General features: G+C 27.4%; 1 protein-coding gene across 19 annotated transcripts in view; it reads right to left on the reverse strand.

Annotated features, from left to right (window-relative positions):
• The window catches only part of Trol (terribly reduced optic lobes), a 65,956-nt gene extending 46,492 nt beyond the window's left edge, over window positions 1-19,464 (reverse strand). For 9 of the 19 annotated variants that reach the window (XM_074254167.1, XM_074254171.1, XM_074254169.1 and 6 more), the window contains exons 1-8: window positions 19,097-19,457; window positions 3,863-4,019; window positions 2,909-3,024; window positions 2,684-2,831; window positions 2,440-2,608; window positions 2,127-2,287; window positions 1,618-1,917; window positions 1,282-1,398 (exon numbers count right to left, since the gene is read on the reverse strand). In XM_074254167.1, the coding sequence (XP_074110268.1) occupies window positions 1,282-1,398; window positions 1,618-1,917; window positions 2,127-2,287; window positions 2,440-2,608; window positions 2,684-2,831; window positions 2,909-3,024; window positions 3,863-4,019; window positions 19,097-19,180 (1,252 nt within the window). In that variant the 5' untranslated portion in view covers window positions 19,181-19,457. Of the gene's footprint in view, window positions 1-1,281; window positions 1,399-1,617; window positions 1,918-2,126; window positions 2,288-2,439; window positions 2,609-2,683; window positions 2,832-2,908; window positions 3,025-3,862; window positions 4,020-19,096 lie in introns of all 19 variants that reach the window. The other 10 variants (XM_074254162.1, XM_074254161.1, XM_074254160.1 and 7 more) reach the window with 6 other exon arrangements.

The following is a 19,464-nucleotide window of genomic DNA, read 5'->3' on the forward strand; positions in this document are numbered from 1 at the left end:
GTTGACATTTGTCGTGGTGGTGCCTTGCGTGCATCTGAAACCCAACCCTCTTGCCTGCAATTCATAATTGTCCCGTAGAAATTTGTTACAAAAATTATGTCAAGAAGACAAAGAGTTAAAAATAGTTGAAATCAGTTTCAGACAATAAGAACACATTCTTGATATTAATTTCTTTTTTGCTTTTTTTATTTTTTTATTACTCATGATGAATCGTAAAACAACGTTCAGTTTTATAATAACTCAAAGTTGTAATGATAAAGTTAATTCAATTTCTTCACTGAAAGTTAAAAAGAAAAAAAAACAAACCATCTTCATTTACACGTATCTTTTGTGGAACGGAATTCAATACATTTGAAACGATATATAGAATAGTAATATCGGAAAACTCTTAGCAACATTAGCTTAGTTGCATAAGACATGAGAAAATGTAATGAGAATTGATTTTGATTCCATCCGGAAATTCAACAGCAGCTTATGGTTCCTGAGAACAATGAAATTGCTGGCGCGAAAGTTGAATGGAGTTTAGAGCATCGGAAATAGAGAAGAAACTCAGTATTAAAAGTATTTTAGAAGAGAAATGAGGATATAGAGTATAGAGCTCCGAAATTTCCGGATATTTTCCACGCTGTTGACTTCAACGATGATCCTCTAGTTGGTCGCATGGAAGCGACAAGAGTCTCGCCGTCAAGGAGACGAACCTCTTTTTTACTGATGAATATTCATTTCATCGTTCCGCTAGCGTTGCTTGCTACTACTTTAGCGACCTTATTTTAGCATAAAAATATTATCTGCTATTTTGCAAAATATAAAAAATGTATTACTTCGTTCTAGACACTTTAATAAATAACTAATTTCTGTTCTATAAAAATTTCCCGGAATTAAATTAATCATTGAGTTAAATTAAACGGCTTAACGCTTCTTATTACTTTTCACATTGATTTTTTCATTTGATTTTAAACTAGTTTAAACTGGTAAGGATTCCTTCCTTATCGGCTTGTGCTGCTATCGGTAACTTACTGAGCTACCCCCCGATAGATACATCAAAAAATTTTCCATCAGTAGCTGCAGTCAATTTAACATTTAGTTACCGGCTATCAAGGGATATTCAAATATCTACTACCGCAAACTGGAGTTCCGGGAGTCGTGACTTTTTTTTTAGAAATTTCCTCCTTTTTAAGGATCTTTTTCCAATTTTTGATATTGAAATTGAAAGAATATTTTCTTTTGGCTTTTTGAACAGACGATACAATACAGTGAAAATAATTACTACAGCTGACTCACCTGGATACTTGCAGCCTCGCTCATCACTACCATCTTCACAATCTTGGATAAAATTACAACGATCTTTGTCCAAAACACAACGAGAAACGTCACAACTGAATTCATTTTCACTGCAACCTGAAAAGAAATTTGCTAAATTTAAAAACAATTTTATTTTTTTCTCATTACGACATTATCAATGTCAGATAGAATTAAAAAATGATAAGTGATGTTTTAATAAAGTTTCAATGACATAAACAATAGCTCAATAATTTCAGAAAATAATTCAAATAAAGATTAACATGTAAATGAGATAAAGAAAAAAAAAAAAAAAATAAATAAATAAATAAATCATACTAGGACCACCACAATTATGCTCATCGCCATGATCATCGCAATCGGGAACTCCATCGCACAATTGAACGGAACAAATATCTCTACTGCCATCACTGCATCTTACTGTATCATCGCCACGGCAATTATTCTTATAAACAATTAAGTCATCTTCACGTGAGGGAAGCGCAGCGGTTACTGGACAATCCAACTCATCGGACTGATCAGGACACTGCGCTATACCATCACAACGATAATTCAATTGTATACAAGAACCGTCTCGGCATTTCAAGCTGGTCGGCGCGACGCATTCTGGTGTAGTGTCTTATTAAAAAAAAAAATTAATAATAATAATAATAATAATAATAATAATAATAATAATAATAATAATAATAATAATAATAATCAACGAAAAACTAATAAAACATTATGGGTTGACATAAAATAAAACATATTCATGACAAAACGACAATTTGAATCAAATTATAAATAATCAAATTTAAACTTTAAATGTAAAGCAATTATTAAATTACCTTGAATACTTCTGAACGTAAATCCTGTCGGTTCAATTTGAATATTTCCTAGTGCATGAAAATGTAATTGGTCTTCTAAAATTTGCCGTATTTCATTTTCATGAGGATACGTAGAACCGATATCAATGGTGACTTGGGAATTGAAATTATCTTCCGTTGGTCTGAAATTAAAATATTTAATTAATTTATTAGATGATAGTTTAAAATAACTGAAGCTAATTTTATGAACTTATTTAAAATGCCATTTTTACTAAAAAAAAAAAAATAATAATAATAATAATAATAATAATAATATGAATAAATTTGAACTTACGATATTTGTACGACATTAGCCATATGATCGAAATTTGGAATCCGCAAAGACAACAGTACTTTCAACGATTGCGTCAGGTTTCCGCTTAAAGTAATATAATCCTGACTGTTAGTATCAGCATATTCTGTTCTGTACGGTTCGTTAACTGTTAAAGTAGCTCGATAGAAACCTAAAAAAATTATTATAATTTTAACACTAATAAAAATGTTAATTGATATAATTAATTATAAAAAATTGAGCTTACGAGCTTGTCGACTTTCAGTCTCATGAGTAGGATCAGGTTTGGTTTCATCGGTAGCACTGCCCTCAGCCTCGCCAGATCCAACAAGATCTTCATCATCAGTATTACCAACCAATCGAGAACCCGCAGCTATTTTACCAAGATTAATTTCCTGAAAATATTTTTCCAATATATATTCGTAATACAAAGTTATATTTTAATAATTATTTATTATGTTACAGTATTTACGTCATTATTTTTCTCTTCTTTATTGAGAACATCATTGTCTTCATCATTTTCCTCTTCGCTGTTTCTTATCTCTCGATGATGAGAAACTGTGGCACTTTTTGGTGGTTCAGTTGATGCTAGAGTAAAAAAATAAAAAAAATATAGATTAATCATAACAATATTTAAATAGAGTTATTAAATATGTAACATGACCTATATTTCTTATAATAAATTGAGAGATTAAGTTTTACTTTTATTTTCATACTTTTTTTTTTTTTATTATTATTTATTGAATAATAAAGCAATAACGATAATCATTTCAGTGGTACCCGATAAGTGTTAAGCTCTAAAAATAACGTATAAATCATTCAGTCAAATGTATCTATTTTTAATCATTGACATACAAACAGTTTTTCTGTGTTGCTTGAGATAACAGTGTTACAATTGATAGAGTATTTTACATGCAAGGCCATAAGTAAGAGTTCAATTTTAATCTTTTTTTTTTTTTTTTAATTTTTATAGTAGAATTCAAACAATAGCCGCTGGTTACTACTTAACTTATGTTTAATTACTTAGTATATAATAGTTACATACTATGTCTAGAGTGAGATAGTGTAATTTAAACAATGAAACAATCGTCTAATCCTGAAAAGTAGCTCTCAAACTTTCCGCAGTCTACAAGCTCAACGACGTTATTAAACACTGATTATGTTTTTGAGTTTAAAATATTCTTTCCAAAGCTTGAAATTTTTAGTTTATTTTTTTTTTTTTGTTGTGTTTGTTATTGTCAGGAGAAGGTTCTTGGATGAAAGGAAAAATTAAGAAAATTCAGAATAGATAATTTACCGTGCATTTTTGTACATAGCCGAAAGTTTCAGGGATAGCCTGCAGGGTCAACCGTTTTCCAGATTTTTTAAAAATATTTCCATAGGAATAATATGAATTGAATAATATTTTTAAGTTTGTAAATATTACCTGAAACTTCTGTAGTCGTTTGTCCGAATGTAAACCAATCAGAGAAACTACGTTTTATTCTTTCTAAAAAACCCGTATGATTTTCGCTAGCATGATTATTTTGCTGTAGTCGATCATTTGACGTTGGACCATCTACGTCAAAAGCTATTTCGTTATCCTGTAAACAATATATAAATAGAATGAATTAGTTATACTTTTGTCATAGAAATAAAACTAAATAAGAATTAAAGTCCATTTTAATAATTTGCTGTAAATCTAAATATTACAAAAAAATCATCGACATAGTGAAGAGAAATATGGCTTATTAATTTAAAATAGTAAAAATCTTAAATTATTAATAAATACAATTTTTTGTGATAATAATATAAAATTATGATAGTAACTACACGTTTAACATTTGGCTCTCGTCGTATCAAATATCCTCACGTGCCACTTATAAAGAACCAATTCCAACCTAAACACACCATATAAATTCAAGATCGAAGAGCCATTCTGCAAGCTATAAAGAAAAATAGTAGAATGAATGATCTTCCTCCTTATATTTATATACATAGTTGCACTTTATTCAGACATTCATATCTCATCGCAGCTCAGTATTTCACTGTGATTTTTTTATTCAGCTGCTCACAGTACTTGTGGAATTTTTTTACATTTCAATGCCAGAGCAGAAGGTGTATCTTAACAGTAACACTTTTAGCTAAGAAGAATAATAAGCAACAGCAGATTCAGTGTGAATTAACACAGAAAAATAACATTAAATCAATAAAATAAAAAAAAAAAAAAATTAAATAACTAAATAGAAATGGGGACAATGACAGAAGAATCAAGTAACAATAGACAAAAATAAAATAACGTTTTGGCTCTTATATACTTACACATGCTGTACTGCATAATGTCTTTTTCAATTATGTAAGAGCTTAAGTTCAACAAAATTCAAGCACGCATCCAATTCAACTTTATAAGAATTTTTATCACATTTTTACGATTTTGAATCTATATTTTTTGATAGTGAGGAGTAGAATTTAACAACTAAATGTAAAGTTGACACTAAATAAAATTTATTCTAAATTTTATTTTGATTATGTGATCATTTTTATTTTATAAAATTAATCGCGTTAAAAAAAGGTTGCAAAATTCTGTTACTTTCTGGAAAAAAACTAAAACTACAACTGTGAGAGGAAATCATCTATAAATATAAAGGGGTGGAAATTGGTGGAGATATATTTGAATTAAAGATAATTTCTTTGTAACTTGGACTTTATACTTTTATCCCCAGTTAATTCAAAAAGGAAAAAAGGTATCTCTGAAAAGCGGACACAGGGAGTCTTGACTAGTTGTCCTGCCTATATTCCATGCTAACGAAACTTTGTTATTCTAGCCAAGTTTTACCGGGGATTTGAACGCTAAGTCCACTCCATGATCCTTTTCGCGCGGCAACTACGTGCTCATACTTTGACAAAACGTTGCCCGTCGCGTATAGTCCGAAATCCTTGAGACACGGATGATGAGAAATACGTGTTTGTGCTTGTTAAACGGAACTTTGCGATCACGTCATTTGTCAAATATTTTCTCTAGTTATGTAATATATATATATGGAGAAAGAGAGTCAAATGACACATACTCCAAATTATGGTGAAAGAAATGTTTAGCTGCCCAGGATAAGTCAATTTTGCGTATAACAAATTCACATACGGTATACCACGAGTTTTATTATGTGAAAAAAAAAAGTAAGCACCATTTGATGACACCCCACACATCAAAAGTAAGCTTCTCAATTTTTTTTTTTTTTTTTTTTTCACAATCATTAAACAATATATTCAATCAGAATCGCATGTAAAAATTTTTCGCTCATCCGATAAGCAATAACTCTTATATGCAATGGCTCACAACGATGACTCACCATGAGAACCAGTCTCAACTGGTCATATCTCGAGCCGTTTTTCCTTTCTCTCAGCTTGAAAAAAAAAGAAAAAAAAAATGTAATTTCTCATAATTTTTAGCATTCGATTGGACGTAAGATGACACTTGGACTTTAGAAGATTAAATAGTAAAAATTGATCGACTGGTAAAGATCGAGAAGAAAGTTGTCTAACACGCAACCAAAAAAAATTCCCAATTTAAGAGACTTGGTATCGTGTCAACTTAACGAAAATATACGTTGGCCCGTTGGACGTGCGGACTTTTCTTGAGGATCTTAGGAGCTTGAGGACGGGCTGGTGTTGGTTAGAAATAAGGAGAAAGTCAAGAAGAGTACCAAAGTAAGAACAAAGAGAAAATAAGAAGACATTGCTATTCTTTTTCTTTGTCTTAACTTGTGGTATATTAATGCGAAGAACATGCTACATGTAAGAGACGGCGCTCGACCAGAGAGTAAGAGATCATGAGGGAGGAGGATACTCAAGTAGAATACTAACGAGTCTGTGTCCCCAAATCTGCCGAAGGAGACCTCGTTTAACCACACCTTTGCATTTTAACAGCTTCTCAAAGAAAAGAACTCAAGGAAGTGTTATGCAACTTTTTTATACTAAAAAAGTAAACTATATATTGCTTTAGACTAATCTTTGATTTATTACAAACGATATTTAATATTCCTCGTTATTATTGATAACAATATTTAAATCAAAAGTGTCCACAAACATAAGCCAGGAAAGCAAATGGTTTTCCAAACTGGTTAGAGAAAAAACTCCCATACGCCAGGAAATTCAATTTTCTGGCCTACGGTCGTAATATACTAATTATTTTCTTGCTAACATGCAATGAAAAAATTATTTATAAAACAATTCATTATAAAATTAAGATGAAATTAACGGAATAATATATAAATAAAAAATGTCAATCAAACTACAGTTAATTATCGATAAAAAATGAAATATAATAAAGTGGATAATATTATTGGATATTCTAACTATTGAAACTTAACTGTCAGCTTATGAATGAACTGTCATTTAGTTAAAAATGAATAAACTGAAATAACATATAAAATAAAAATATTTGAGATCAATAATTCATAACTATGAATATATTATATATTGGAAGTATTAATCAAGTATTAAAACTCTTAACGAATATTTGACTTATCAGTAATCATTATCGACTTTAATGAATTAAGAAATTGATTCCAATATTCCAATATATAAGTTTTATAGCTCTTTAAAATTAATTACCTATGAATTTTGGAAAATTAAGATTAATTTTTTTGTCTTGAAATCTAATTTCATAAAAAATAAATTTTTTTTTTAATAGATTTACAAAGAAAGAGAATGAAAAATTTAAATGAGTAATTGCCCTTGATCTGACATAAATTGAATAATTAATCTAATAAAAAAGTATTAATATTCCAAGCGTCAATTAGAAAAGTCAATAAAGAAAGATCTCTCCTTACGTACACATGATATCATGACATCATGACATCATCAGCTATACTATAAGCAAGTAATGTAAGTTAAAAGTGTCGAATGATTATAAACGTTGCGTAAGAGCTTTAATACCATCATTGCCGTGCATCATTGTGGATCACATAATTGCACGTCAACAATCAACATATATAAAATTATTAAAGTACTTATTTCATATAAATCTTATTAAATCCAATTTTCCTCAATAAAGTTCTCAACAAACATGTTAGATGTTAGATTGCTGTCATCTTTATATTCATTGACAAGAACAGGACAAAAAACACCCGTCTCGTAGAAGTACCTTTTCATTTTATTTTCAATTTATCGTATGATTGCGTGGGAGAAATAGCAAAAAGTCGCCGGCGGACATGAGACCGACAGGCGACAGTTCAGGAAAAAAAAAAAAAAAAAAAAAAAAATAGGGGATAAACTGTTAAAAGAGTTACTATATGAGCTCCTCGCAAGTCGTCAAGTGCTCAAGAAGAGGACACTCCAGTCATCTCACCCTCTCAATCCTCCTCTACAAAACACTCATCGACATTACATCGCGCGTCTGAGAGTGAAAGAGAAAAACAGAAGCAGCTTACCATGAACCGCTCTAATAGTCCATTGTCTAAGACCGCAGCGACAAAAACCTCATCTCACCAACCAACTCGTTCTATCCTGCCCCCCTACCTCTACTGTGTTAAGTCTAATTCTCGAATCCTCGTTTCGCCTTTTTGATCCTTTTAAATTCCCTTCATATCCTCATAAATCTATCTGCTATTTTTTATCATTGTTCTACACTGATTTTTATCGAATAAATCCGATTACTTACAACAAACCAGTATAAATTTGTACGACTCATAATACGGAGCACTGAAGAGAGTTTTATCACTAAATTTTTTACATCTTTTCACTCCAAATATTTTTATTGTTCAATTCAAGACATTAAAATAATTTAATTTATCATTGTACAGATAATTAAGAATTTATAAAAATTTATTCATTCATTAAGTGATAAATTCCACAACCATAGCCAATAACAAGATTACTATTTACATAACAGCGTAAATAAAATATATTTCCTACAAAATGTAATAATAGTTATTACAATTATTTTCATATTTTCAAACTCATAGAATCAAAATAATGTAAAAGCTTGTAAATTATTGATAGTGATAAATTTTATTTTTCACTTCATAAATCACTAATAAATATAATAATTTTTATTAAATATCAAAAGAGCATTATAAGTCGTGCGCTTTAAAATTTTCTAAACTTCTTATTCCTCATAAATATATAAAGTTATAAATTATATTGCACAACTGATGCGACAAAACAGCAGTATATTCAGTCCTATGTCATTCTCATTACTATACATTCTCTATACGTTAACTCACTATTGCTATGATGTCATTAAAATAAAAGTAACAGCAAACGTTTGGTTCAATACAAATGTTAAACTCAGAAGATTAAAACTACTTCGAATAGAAGATGAATGTTACAGCTTGCAGGTTTATGAATAAAAATTCTTTACGTAGATACATTTAACAAACTTTGATATCATATTTTTTCGTGATTTTAATATTGTATAGAATATCAGGCATACGTAAATTTTACAGAGCGGTAAACGCTTGAAAAAAATACGATGCTAATGTCTGTAAAGCTAAAGAAAAAAAAAAAAAAAAAAAAAAAAATGGAAATAAAATTTTACATTTCATTCATTTTTACCACTTGACACTTTCGCGACCTCTGGCAATTGACGTTAATTGTCTCGCGTCATTTTACGTTCAACTTATACAGATAAATAAAAAGAATTTGTATGTATGGAATGTTAAGAGTTTTAAAACTCTCACATTTGATAAATAATTTAAAAATATAATATTTCTATAATAGATGTACATGTAAAAAATTAGAGTTAATCATTTTATAACAATTACGGACCAACACAAACATGATATTTAATTATATCGAGGAACCCAAGCGAAGAATCATGTCTATAGGCCATGTTGGTTTCAAATTCCCAATTATACTGAAAATTTTCGTAACTTTCCCATGAATATCTGGCTGTTCGATCGCTATGTAATTATCGTTAGCTATCATACGATAATGGACTCGGTAGGAAGAGGCGAGTTCATGCGAGCTAATGCGATAATATGGAAGGGTATCTACGCAGAGAAAAAAAATTTATCTCAAGTTTGTGTCGGAAATCACTGTTATTAATTTTTTTATAAACATCTATATAGTTTTCATGTTTTATATAGAGATATTAATCATCATCCTTATTAAATTCTACTCTCTTTGTTACACAAATAGTATTTCAGTGTGACGCTATTAGTCGTTCTACTAAATTAAATCCACATAATGTAAACTCTGTATATCATCGTGTGAGTGATTGCCATTCAAACAATGTATTTTAATCTGTGTTCCGCTTATTTTCTCTTAACATGTAAAATCCCACAATTACTTGATGATAAATGTTTTTTTAATAGATTTCTTCAACATATCGTAAAAAAACGGTAAATGTTAATCTGGATAATAATAATTGTGTTGTCAAATTAAAAAATCAAAAAATTAATTAATTTATCAAAAAATCATAAAACAAACTCTGTTTTATTCCAATACTTTAATTGTATATAATTAAATATAAAATCCCAAAATGAATAAAAAAAAAGATTCTGTACATTGATGATAAAGATCAAAATTAAATTTACTTGTATTACAAATTGAGCTAATTTCATAAAATTCATGTTTAAAATTAAAAATAAACAACAATGAGATATCAAATACTCAAATGTGATAAAGTAATCACTCCTTCAATATATAACTAAACTGTTATACATAGCATTGTTGATAGTCATAATGTAAGCATAATGTAACATAGACTAGTGCTTTTAACACTCGCCCTAATACGATACAGCACTTTCTCTACGATAAACAAAAATTATACATGACATACAGTCAAAGAGTCTTTCTCCTGTCGTAAAGAAAAAAATTGCAAAAACAGCGAGTTGTAAATTGCTGTTAATATAAAGCTTATACATTTGTAAGATATCGATTTTTTCATTATATCGCATCGCGTCATTTAAGCATCTTGTAACCTTATTATAAAGAAACATAATATCTTAACTTATTTATATGTTTATTTTCGTCCTCTTTTTTACTCTCGCTCGACTTTCGACCGTACTCCCGAGGTCACCTCTGATTACATACCAAAAAAAGGGAACCAAATGTAAAACTTAAAAATAAAAAATTTTATTTTAAATAAATAAATTTATTTAAAAAATTATTCAAGTATATCTATTGGCCGATCAAATAAGGAGGACTAAAAATAAATACAGTACACGCAAAATTTATCGTTAGTGTGTACAAAAAATAGATTGAAACTCTAACTGCAGTACAAAAATGATTCATATTAATCCTTTAAGCGTCAACGCGCGTCTTCAAGAATTTATAAAAAAGCAAAAGAGAACGAAATTCACAGGCGAATGAGAGTAGAGCAAGCGACTTTTGTAGAATAAATAAGTCAATGCGCCTAATAACTTTTTTAACAAAATTTTCAAAAAAACAAACACTCGCAACGTCCCGCTAATTCCATATCTAAGCACTTAAAATTACACATATAATTAAAAAAAATCTTCAATCAAGAACATTATTTTGTAAGATTTTTATTTTTATTTTTATCATAAAATATTTTAATTACATTTTTACACTTTCAAATGAATTCAATTTGAATGCATGCGTATTATAAAAAAAATTTATACGTTTTACTAATCTTAAATTATCCTTTTTTTTTTTTTTTTTTTTTTTTTTTTTTTTATCAATGACTGATTTGCAGATGAATTAGATGAATTGTATATTAATAAAGTTGAGACCCACTGTTTGCCAGATAGCTTATCGCTTGACATTCATTAGTTCTAAAAAGTTACATGTATGTATTATTTATGGTGAAAATGAAAATAAACATAAATTAAAAACAATTCCGTTTCAAGTCTTTATCGCTTATGTTTTTACGTACAAATTAAACAATAAAAAATATTTAAATGCAAAATGTGTATTTTCTACGAAAAATAATTTCAATTCTTCTCAACGAATTCGTAGAATAAAAAGAACGTTGATCTTTTAAAAAAAATCGTTTCTTATCGCAGTTACAGCCAGGTGTGAGTTGACTATTTTTTTTTTTTTGATAATGCCACCCACTGAGAAAAGTAGACTGAAAATCCTTGTACGCTATCAATTATGACTCATAGTTGAATCAGTATTTGATTTGTCTACTACAAATAGGCTTCGCCCAATTTATCTAGAAATATTTATTAAATGATTTTAATAAAATATATATATATATATATATATATATATATATATATATATATATGGTTGTATTTTTTTCTTGACAATAAATAATATAACCTGCTGTTAATGATCTATTATACTTTGTCTAATATTAAAAGCTTAATAGTAACACTGAGTAGGTCGAATATCAGCTGAAATAGCAAAGTGTAAGTTTTATAAATAAAGATTTAGAACGAGTGAAGAATAATGTGATATATAACTTTCGAACTTGGATTTTATGGCTTAGAAACGCGCAATGATGTCACGGGTTATTTGCAGTTTTGCCCTCTTGGAAGCATTTAAGAACATCTTAAAAGACTTTCACTGCATCTTCATCATTTATTTTTGAATAAACAAATCAGAATACAGTCCGTTTTATAATAATTTTATCTATAAAAAAATCATAAAACCAAAAACATTTTTTTTTTATTAAAAATTGTGCTTACCAAATGTGAATTTTTTTTATTTATAACATATGATTATTCATATAAACATGACATATCTATTTAAAAAAACTAGAATATACGATGCCAATCATGTTGTTACGTGTATTATTTGGACTAAAATACACATCGTTAGGATCACGTCATTGCACCAGATATTTCATAGAATTTTAATGTACTAAAAAATTAAACGTTGTAAAAAATAATTGATCTAAAAAAAAAATAAATTTATTTATCTATACCTTGACATATGTTACAGTGAGTTCTTTCAAACGTGGAAAATAAAATAAATTTGCATATTCCAATGGTTCTCAAAGGTAATAAAGATTTATGACTATTTTGATAACGTTAAAATTTATTGATGTAAGGGATTTTATGACGTTTTACTCTTTCTAGTATAAGCTCAAGTTTATGTGCCAGTAAGACGAGTAAATTAATTTTTTATTAATATATAAGTCAATTATAAACAAGTAAATGGGTTATCTTATCCTAAAGGTTCATCATAGTCGTCTAAATCTATTCCTTTTAAATACTTGAAAAAGCAATCTTATAATCAGTATTAAAAACTCGAGGTCGCTTATAAAAAAATAATACACATACATGGTACCCATAACTGTATATTTATGCATGTATTTATGTGTTTGTAAGCTCAACATAAAAAATCGAAAGTGATTATGACGAACATACGTTGTTCTTGGAGTTAGCAACTGAGAATGAATTTTTGTTTAGACTATTCGTTGAGATATATTTAATTTACGAATTAACCAATGGCTGCATGCCAGATGTGACTAATTCTCATTAATACATTATATTTATTTATTTTTAACACGGTATAATATCATAAAAACTTTTTTTTTTATAATTTCGAAAAACTTTAAAGTTAAACAATCAGAAAGAAATAACACAATTTTATTTAATAATAAATTATTCTAATAGATAGGTCACTAGACTATATAATTGTTATAAGTTATAAGAGATATGAATGACTTGAATGAAAAACAAAGTCAAAAGTTTTATATCTACAATTTAAACGATCACATACGAGTATTGAATCGTTCCAAGCGATTATTTGAATGAGTAGTATGAATAGTAATTCACTAAACAAGTTATTAAGTGTAATATTCAGTAAAGTTGAATTAACCTTTTGATTAAAATTAATGTAAAAATGGTCTGGAGTTATTGTATGGATACCAATCAATTTAATTTATCTTATACTTTAGATTTGATTAAACTTAATATGATTTATGACTATATGAGTCTCCTCCAACGCCTATTGAAGAGCAAACAAACTAATTGATATAATTTTCAATTCTAGCTTACATACATAATAAATGATGAGAAATAATTTATATTAATATTAATACACAAAGTAGCTACGTTTATTATTGACAATTTAATTAATCAATATTTTGAAAAATTTTAATCATTAATATTGAAACATTGCCATAGTAACCGTTGCTAAAGTGGAAAAGTCACAGCAACTTTCTAATAAAGGATTTAAACCCGAAAGTGAATCATCAAAAATGGCCACATACAATTTAAAATGTATCTTTAAATCAATATATAAATTTTAATCGCCAAAAATATTTTTTTATCCTGGTCGCTTACTCACCCACTCATTTAACGACTCAAGCATTATAATTGTGAGAACTCAACTATTAAAATATCTTAGCGGAAATTTTAATGTTAATGTATATTCTTGACTTTTATAGATTTTTTTACTACCAATTCTTAAAACTAAAATGATTTATAATTTCTATAACTTCCTACTATCTTTAAACTTCAAATTCTTAAAAGTATCAGGCAATAAAATAAAAAATTCACCTATTTTGCTCAAACCGTCTTAATTGCATCAAAAAATATTTATACACCTGATGATGTCGCACTGAGTCAACCATGTCATAATTTTTCTTATTACATATTTTATTAATGATATTAATTATTATTCATGATATTCAGAGAAGTGACGAAATTCAGTCTAAAAACTCATGATATTTCATTTTATAAAAAATGTATTGGGATTTTAATAATAAAAGATTATTTTAAGTTAAAAAATTTTTAATAAACATAAGAGAAGCAGAATTTAAAAGCACGGTAATTATCTTCAACTTTTAATATTTTATTAATCGTATATCACACTTCATTTGAATTTAACTATTTCATGAATATTTGGCAAGTCCTCAAACTATTTTTTAAGAATTTAATATTCTTATATATACGAACCATGAACTGAGTTTGCTGACTTTTTAAGGCTTTTAAAAAAAAAAAAAAAAAAAAACAAGTAGAGCAAATTGGCGAATTATTTTTGCTTTTCTCTGTCGTCATTTTCTCCTGTGAACCTCACTGTTGACCAGTACACCGTCCTCTCAAACCAGTTTGACTTGTCACCCACGCATTTAATGCAAGATGTATAGTACCACTGAACGTTAATACGAAAAAAAAATATATTAGAATTTTTAAGCATGACAAAATCAAGAGATATGAAAACCGGTTGACCCTGCAGTCAAACCCTACGACTTCCCGTTGTCCGCAAGCTCTAAAAATTTAAAGACACTAAATATATTTAGTAGACTTTTCAAGCCAGAAAAATGATGCAAGATTAAAATTTTCAAAATGTAATTCGATTTTAAGAAATTTTATCATTTTTATTCCAAATTTATGCAAAGTATTTTTTCTCACCGGCTTGTAAAACAATATTGTTTAGATACGCTCTTGTTTGATAACATCCCAATATTAACAAGGGTCATTAAACATTTAACAAGTGTTCTTAATGAGATCATGCGCGTGAGCGAATGTGAGCATCGAAGTGGATGTAATATATATAGTAGATCATCTTGAGTTCTTTAGATTGAGTATGCGTGATGGTCACAACGCCGTTTTAAGGACTCTACCTGTCCAAGCGTCGAAGTTCCCCGGTGAAAATCATATTGAAATCCTCTCGACGCAAGAAGCTACGGCATCCTATTACGGATAAGCTTAAAGCTTCGGAAAATTTTTTCATATGGGGTCCATCGACTCACTGCGGGTTTTTTTTTTTTTTTTTTTTTTTTTTTTATTTTATATTGATTTAGCTAGTTAAGTAGTAAAACGAGCTCATTCATCCGATCCAGAAATTAATCGAGTTGAGAGAAATTAAAAAGAAGATAAACAAATTGAGGAGCTATTTAAATACTTCCATACTCTCAATTTAATCTAATACTTTTTTTTTTTTTTCTCATTGGAAGGATGGTTTGGTTGTTTTTATTGTCAGCACTTATGATACTATACAGCGATATGTCTATCATTGATAGAGGGTTAACCAGTCACTTACCCAATAGTAACTTGATACTTCTGATTATACCATCTTTTTCCAGAAAAATCAACCGCTTTATATGAAGTTTGCTATTATCAGTTTTTTTATTTTTAAAACAGAAAAAACAATATCGCTTGATAACGTGTAAAATTTTACAGGAAATATTTTTTAAGAAATTATAATATTTATTAAAAATTCTATTGAAGCGAATATTTAGAAATTTGGAATTATTAAACGGTTGATCCTGTGAATTATAATTGTAATTTTATCTTATTACTCGTTAATGAAGTTTTTACATTGATTAAATTTATAATTGGGAAAAATAGTAAAAAAAATTATCGGAAATTCAGAGAACTTTTTGATGTTAGTTAATAAAATTAACCAAAATTTAATTTTAATTTTAAGATTGTTTATTCCTATTTAATTTAAAAATTTGACCATTAATTTTCAGCACTTGCGTGTTTTTTAGTACCTCACTTGCACTGCAGCAACATTCTATAGGTAGAATGATGTTGCGTAAGAGAAAATCTCATAGCGAGCGTTTTAAATTAATGGTAGCATATGGTATGCAAAAATATCCTTGCGAAAAATACTTTAATGTAATTTTGACACCTCATTTTCAACGAAATATCCTTATCAAAAGCAGATTTTTTTCTTATTTTACGGCAATCATCGCTTTAGTTTCTTTTATTAGAAATTTAAAATGAGCACTGTAAAAAAGCACACTCCTATGCAGAATAATGCGTGTTATCCCACGATGTAGACATATTATATATGACAGATATTTAGTATGCACACTGTATAAAGTTTAGTTGTCACATAACACTGTTGAATAATTTACACGCTGTCAAAACAAAGTTTATTTCATCGATATTTCAACGGTATTTAATTTACATATTAATTATTTTTAGTCTCCGAGACTGAGTACTGTAAATAAAAATAAATTGATAATAATTACTTCGAATACAATTAATGTAACAAAAAATTTTTTTAATTAATTACTGAGTCAGAAATATAATTAAATCGAAGTTATGATACAAAAATATCTTTTTTATTCAAATAGTTTCAGTGTGAATTATTATTTTGATTGATTAATTATATTGCACTTAAGAAAAAAAACTAATTATGATTAGAAAGTAATTACGTTGAGTTAATAAATTTTTTTGCTTCAAAAATTTTTTCTATTAGTTTTGATATTTATAATTAAAAAAATTTTTTTTATCGAAGAATTTTTACTGAAGAGTTCAAAAAATTTCTAAAAAATTTTCCCCTCAAAAAACTATTTTTTTCATGAAAAATTATCATCCCCACACGTATCTAATTACAGATAAAAAATGAAAAAAAAGAATCCTTCTCTCCACGGACTCCGATATTGAGTAAATAATAAACTAAACTTTATAAATAGTACACATTTTTAAAAATTCAAATGAAAAATCGAAACTTTTAATTTACAATAAGATTCGGTGATGCATAAAAAAATTTTTAACCATAAACAGTAATCTTTATTTATATATGTGTAATTAAATAGCTCATAATAACCACAAAATAGGTATATTACTGTCATAAAATATACTAATTGAATCAGTAAAAATGTAAAGTTGAGTTAAGTTTTATCATACTATTTTTATTTAGATTTCAGATATGATATCTAACAATTCAATATAAACTTTAAAATAGTGAAGCCTATGATTTACAACTCGAATATCTTACAGTGAGCGATAAGTTTGGCTTCGGTATTGTTTCTATCATCTTTAAAATTATCAAAAAACCGTATAAAATAAAAAACTAAAAAAAAATTCAGACTAGATTTTTTTTTAAAATAAAAATATCTTTAAGGGTAATTTAATTCTGTGGAAAATTTCATAGTCAATAGCTTATAATAATACAATCGTTTTTAATTTTACAAAAGCATCAAATTTTTAACTAAATTAAATATTAAATAGTCTTTGAAAATTTTCAGAAAAGTTATGCATAAATTTTTATTTATTTTTTGTAATTAGTGAATTAATTTCGTTTTAAATCCGTATTAATAAAACTGTTTATTTTTAACCAGTCTACAGTCGAATACGGGAAAGAAGGATTAAATATGTAACAAAAAGAATGAAACAAAATTAGAATAGCTTGCAAATAGCTCCATCAATAATGATTAATTAAATGATTAATCAAATTAAATTATAGTTTTTAGCTATGGACTATAAATTCATATTTTATCGTTTATATCATATTTTATAATTATATCGTCCTGTGAATTTATAAATTATTGACAATTCTATTGAACGTGTTTGTATAATTTGATTACTGTGTCGTGAAATTCATATCTCTCAACGCTTATAACTACTCTTAACTGCTTTATTTAATAATTATTCAAAAACTATTATTTCGAAGCTCTAGCTATTTTAGTTGAAAGTATATAATCCATAATTATATATATATATATATATATATATATATATATATATATATATATATATATATATATATTATAAATTTCTTATTACTTCTTTAATTAATTTCAAATGTTTGAATATACAATCTTTTTTTTTTTTTTTTTTTTTTTTTCTACTTCAGGGCCAGTGTAAATCGTTTACGTATTCTATTATTCTATCTTTGTGTTTGAGTTTCAGTTGATCTATCGACTTAGATAAGCAATATGAAAAAAAAATCATACTCTATTCAAATTAAAATACTCTTTTACAGAACGAATATTATCCATATAATTCTGACACGTAATTTGTTTCTATATATATATATATATATATATATATATATATATATATATATATATATATATATAGGTTTTGTATTTTTATAAAAAGTAATTCACTTGGTTATAAATATCTATACATATATTATATGAATTTCAGATTAGCTATAAGTATAAAATGATAAAATTAAAATAAGCTAAATCAATCGGATACAATGGAAATTTAATTAGAACATGTAAACTAACCGAAATAAAGTGAACCTATTAAACAGTTCAATAATTTAAATTTAAATTTCTTATTCATTGAAATCAGTGCTTCCCTTAAATTGCAATAATTTATATCAAATGTAGTGTTTAATTGAAAAATTTACGGAAATTTGGTACACCCTATTTTTGAAATTAAAATAAAAAAAAATAATTTTGGTACCAATTATTAAAATAGTTAAAAATACATTTTTCAATTAATTTTAAGCCTTTTAATATTAAATAAAATTTGATGTCAACTAAAAATCTGTATTTTTTTTTTAATTGTTCAATTTTTGTTTAACGTTGAAATATTGTAAACTTTACTAACAATTATATTATGTTCAATATACATAAAAATTTAATCTAATAAAAATAAATTACACGGAAGTAAGTTATCGATAAACTACATTCATACAAGGTGTGTTAAAGAAATGAATTATCGGTAGCAATATCTACTATTGAAAGCTTGATCTTAAATTTTAGCTATAAAATATTTACACAGCGAAATGAATCGAGCAATAAGGTTCGAAGAGAGTTCTTAGAAAACGGTCTGGCAACTTTAGTGCCAATGTTTCGGCCTATTTCTGCTCTTCTCACATCGTCAAGATCAAATCACATATGATGTCAGTGCGATTTCCGATAATAAATTTTTCCGTGTAATGTATGCTAAAACTGGTATCAGGAATAATCGAAAATTTTTCACCGAAGGAAAAAAAATCTTAAACTTTCTTGTTAACTTAATGCTTGGTAATTTAATGGTTTAATTAAATATTGGGATATAAAATTTTGAATGACACATGTCAGTAATATATATATGTATAATGAGACGTAATATCTTACCTCAATACTATTTACGATCCGAATATTGAGAACTAATAATTGTAGCAGCAAAATTGCCACGATGGCACTCTTGATCAGCACCATATCGCCGCAAAGATAAAAATGAGTGCTACTGTTGACTTAAAATCTATGCGGATTTAATTAATTATTCTAATCTTATCAATAATCAGAATTAGAAGCCATTACTTATGGTCCTAATCTATAAGAATAAAAACGATATTCCTCATCACTGGAAATAAATGTTCGGTATTCGAGATAAACTATTATCGGCTAAAAAATTTAAATCTCTACGATCTTATATGTAAAGAAGACACTAAAAATATAAGCTGATGATTAAACGACACATACGCACCGTACCGGCGTTCGGT

The sequence above is a fragment of the Cotesia typhae genome, unplaced genomic scaffold (assembly GCF_013202065.1).
Source record: "Cotesia typhae breed Kobodo isofemale line unplaced genomic scaffold, CoteBio_Ctyphae scaffold_13, whole genome shotgun sequence".
In the NCBI taxonomy this organism is placed as follows: Eukaryota; Metazoa; Arthropoda; class Insecta; order Hymenoptera; family Braconidae; genus Cotesia; species Cotesia typhae.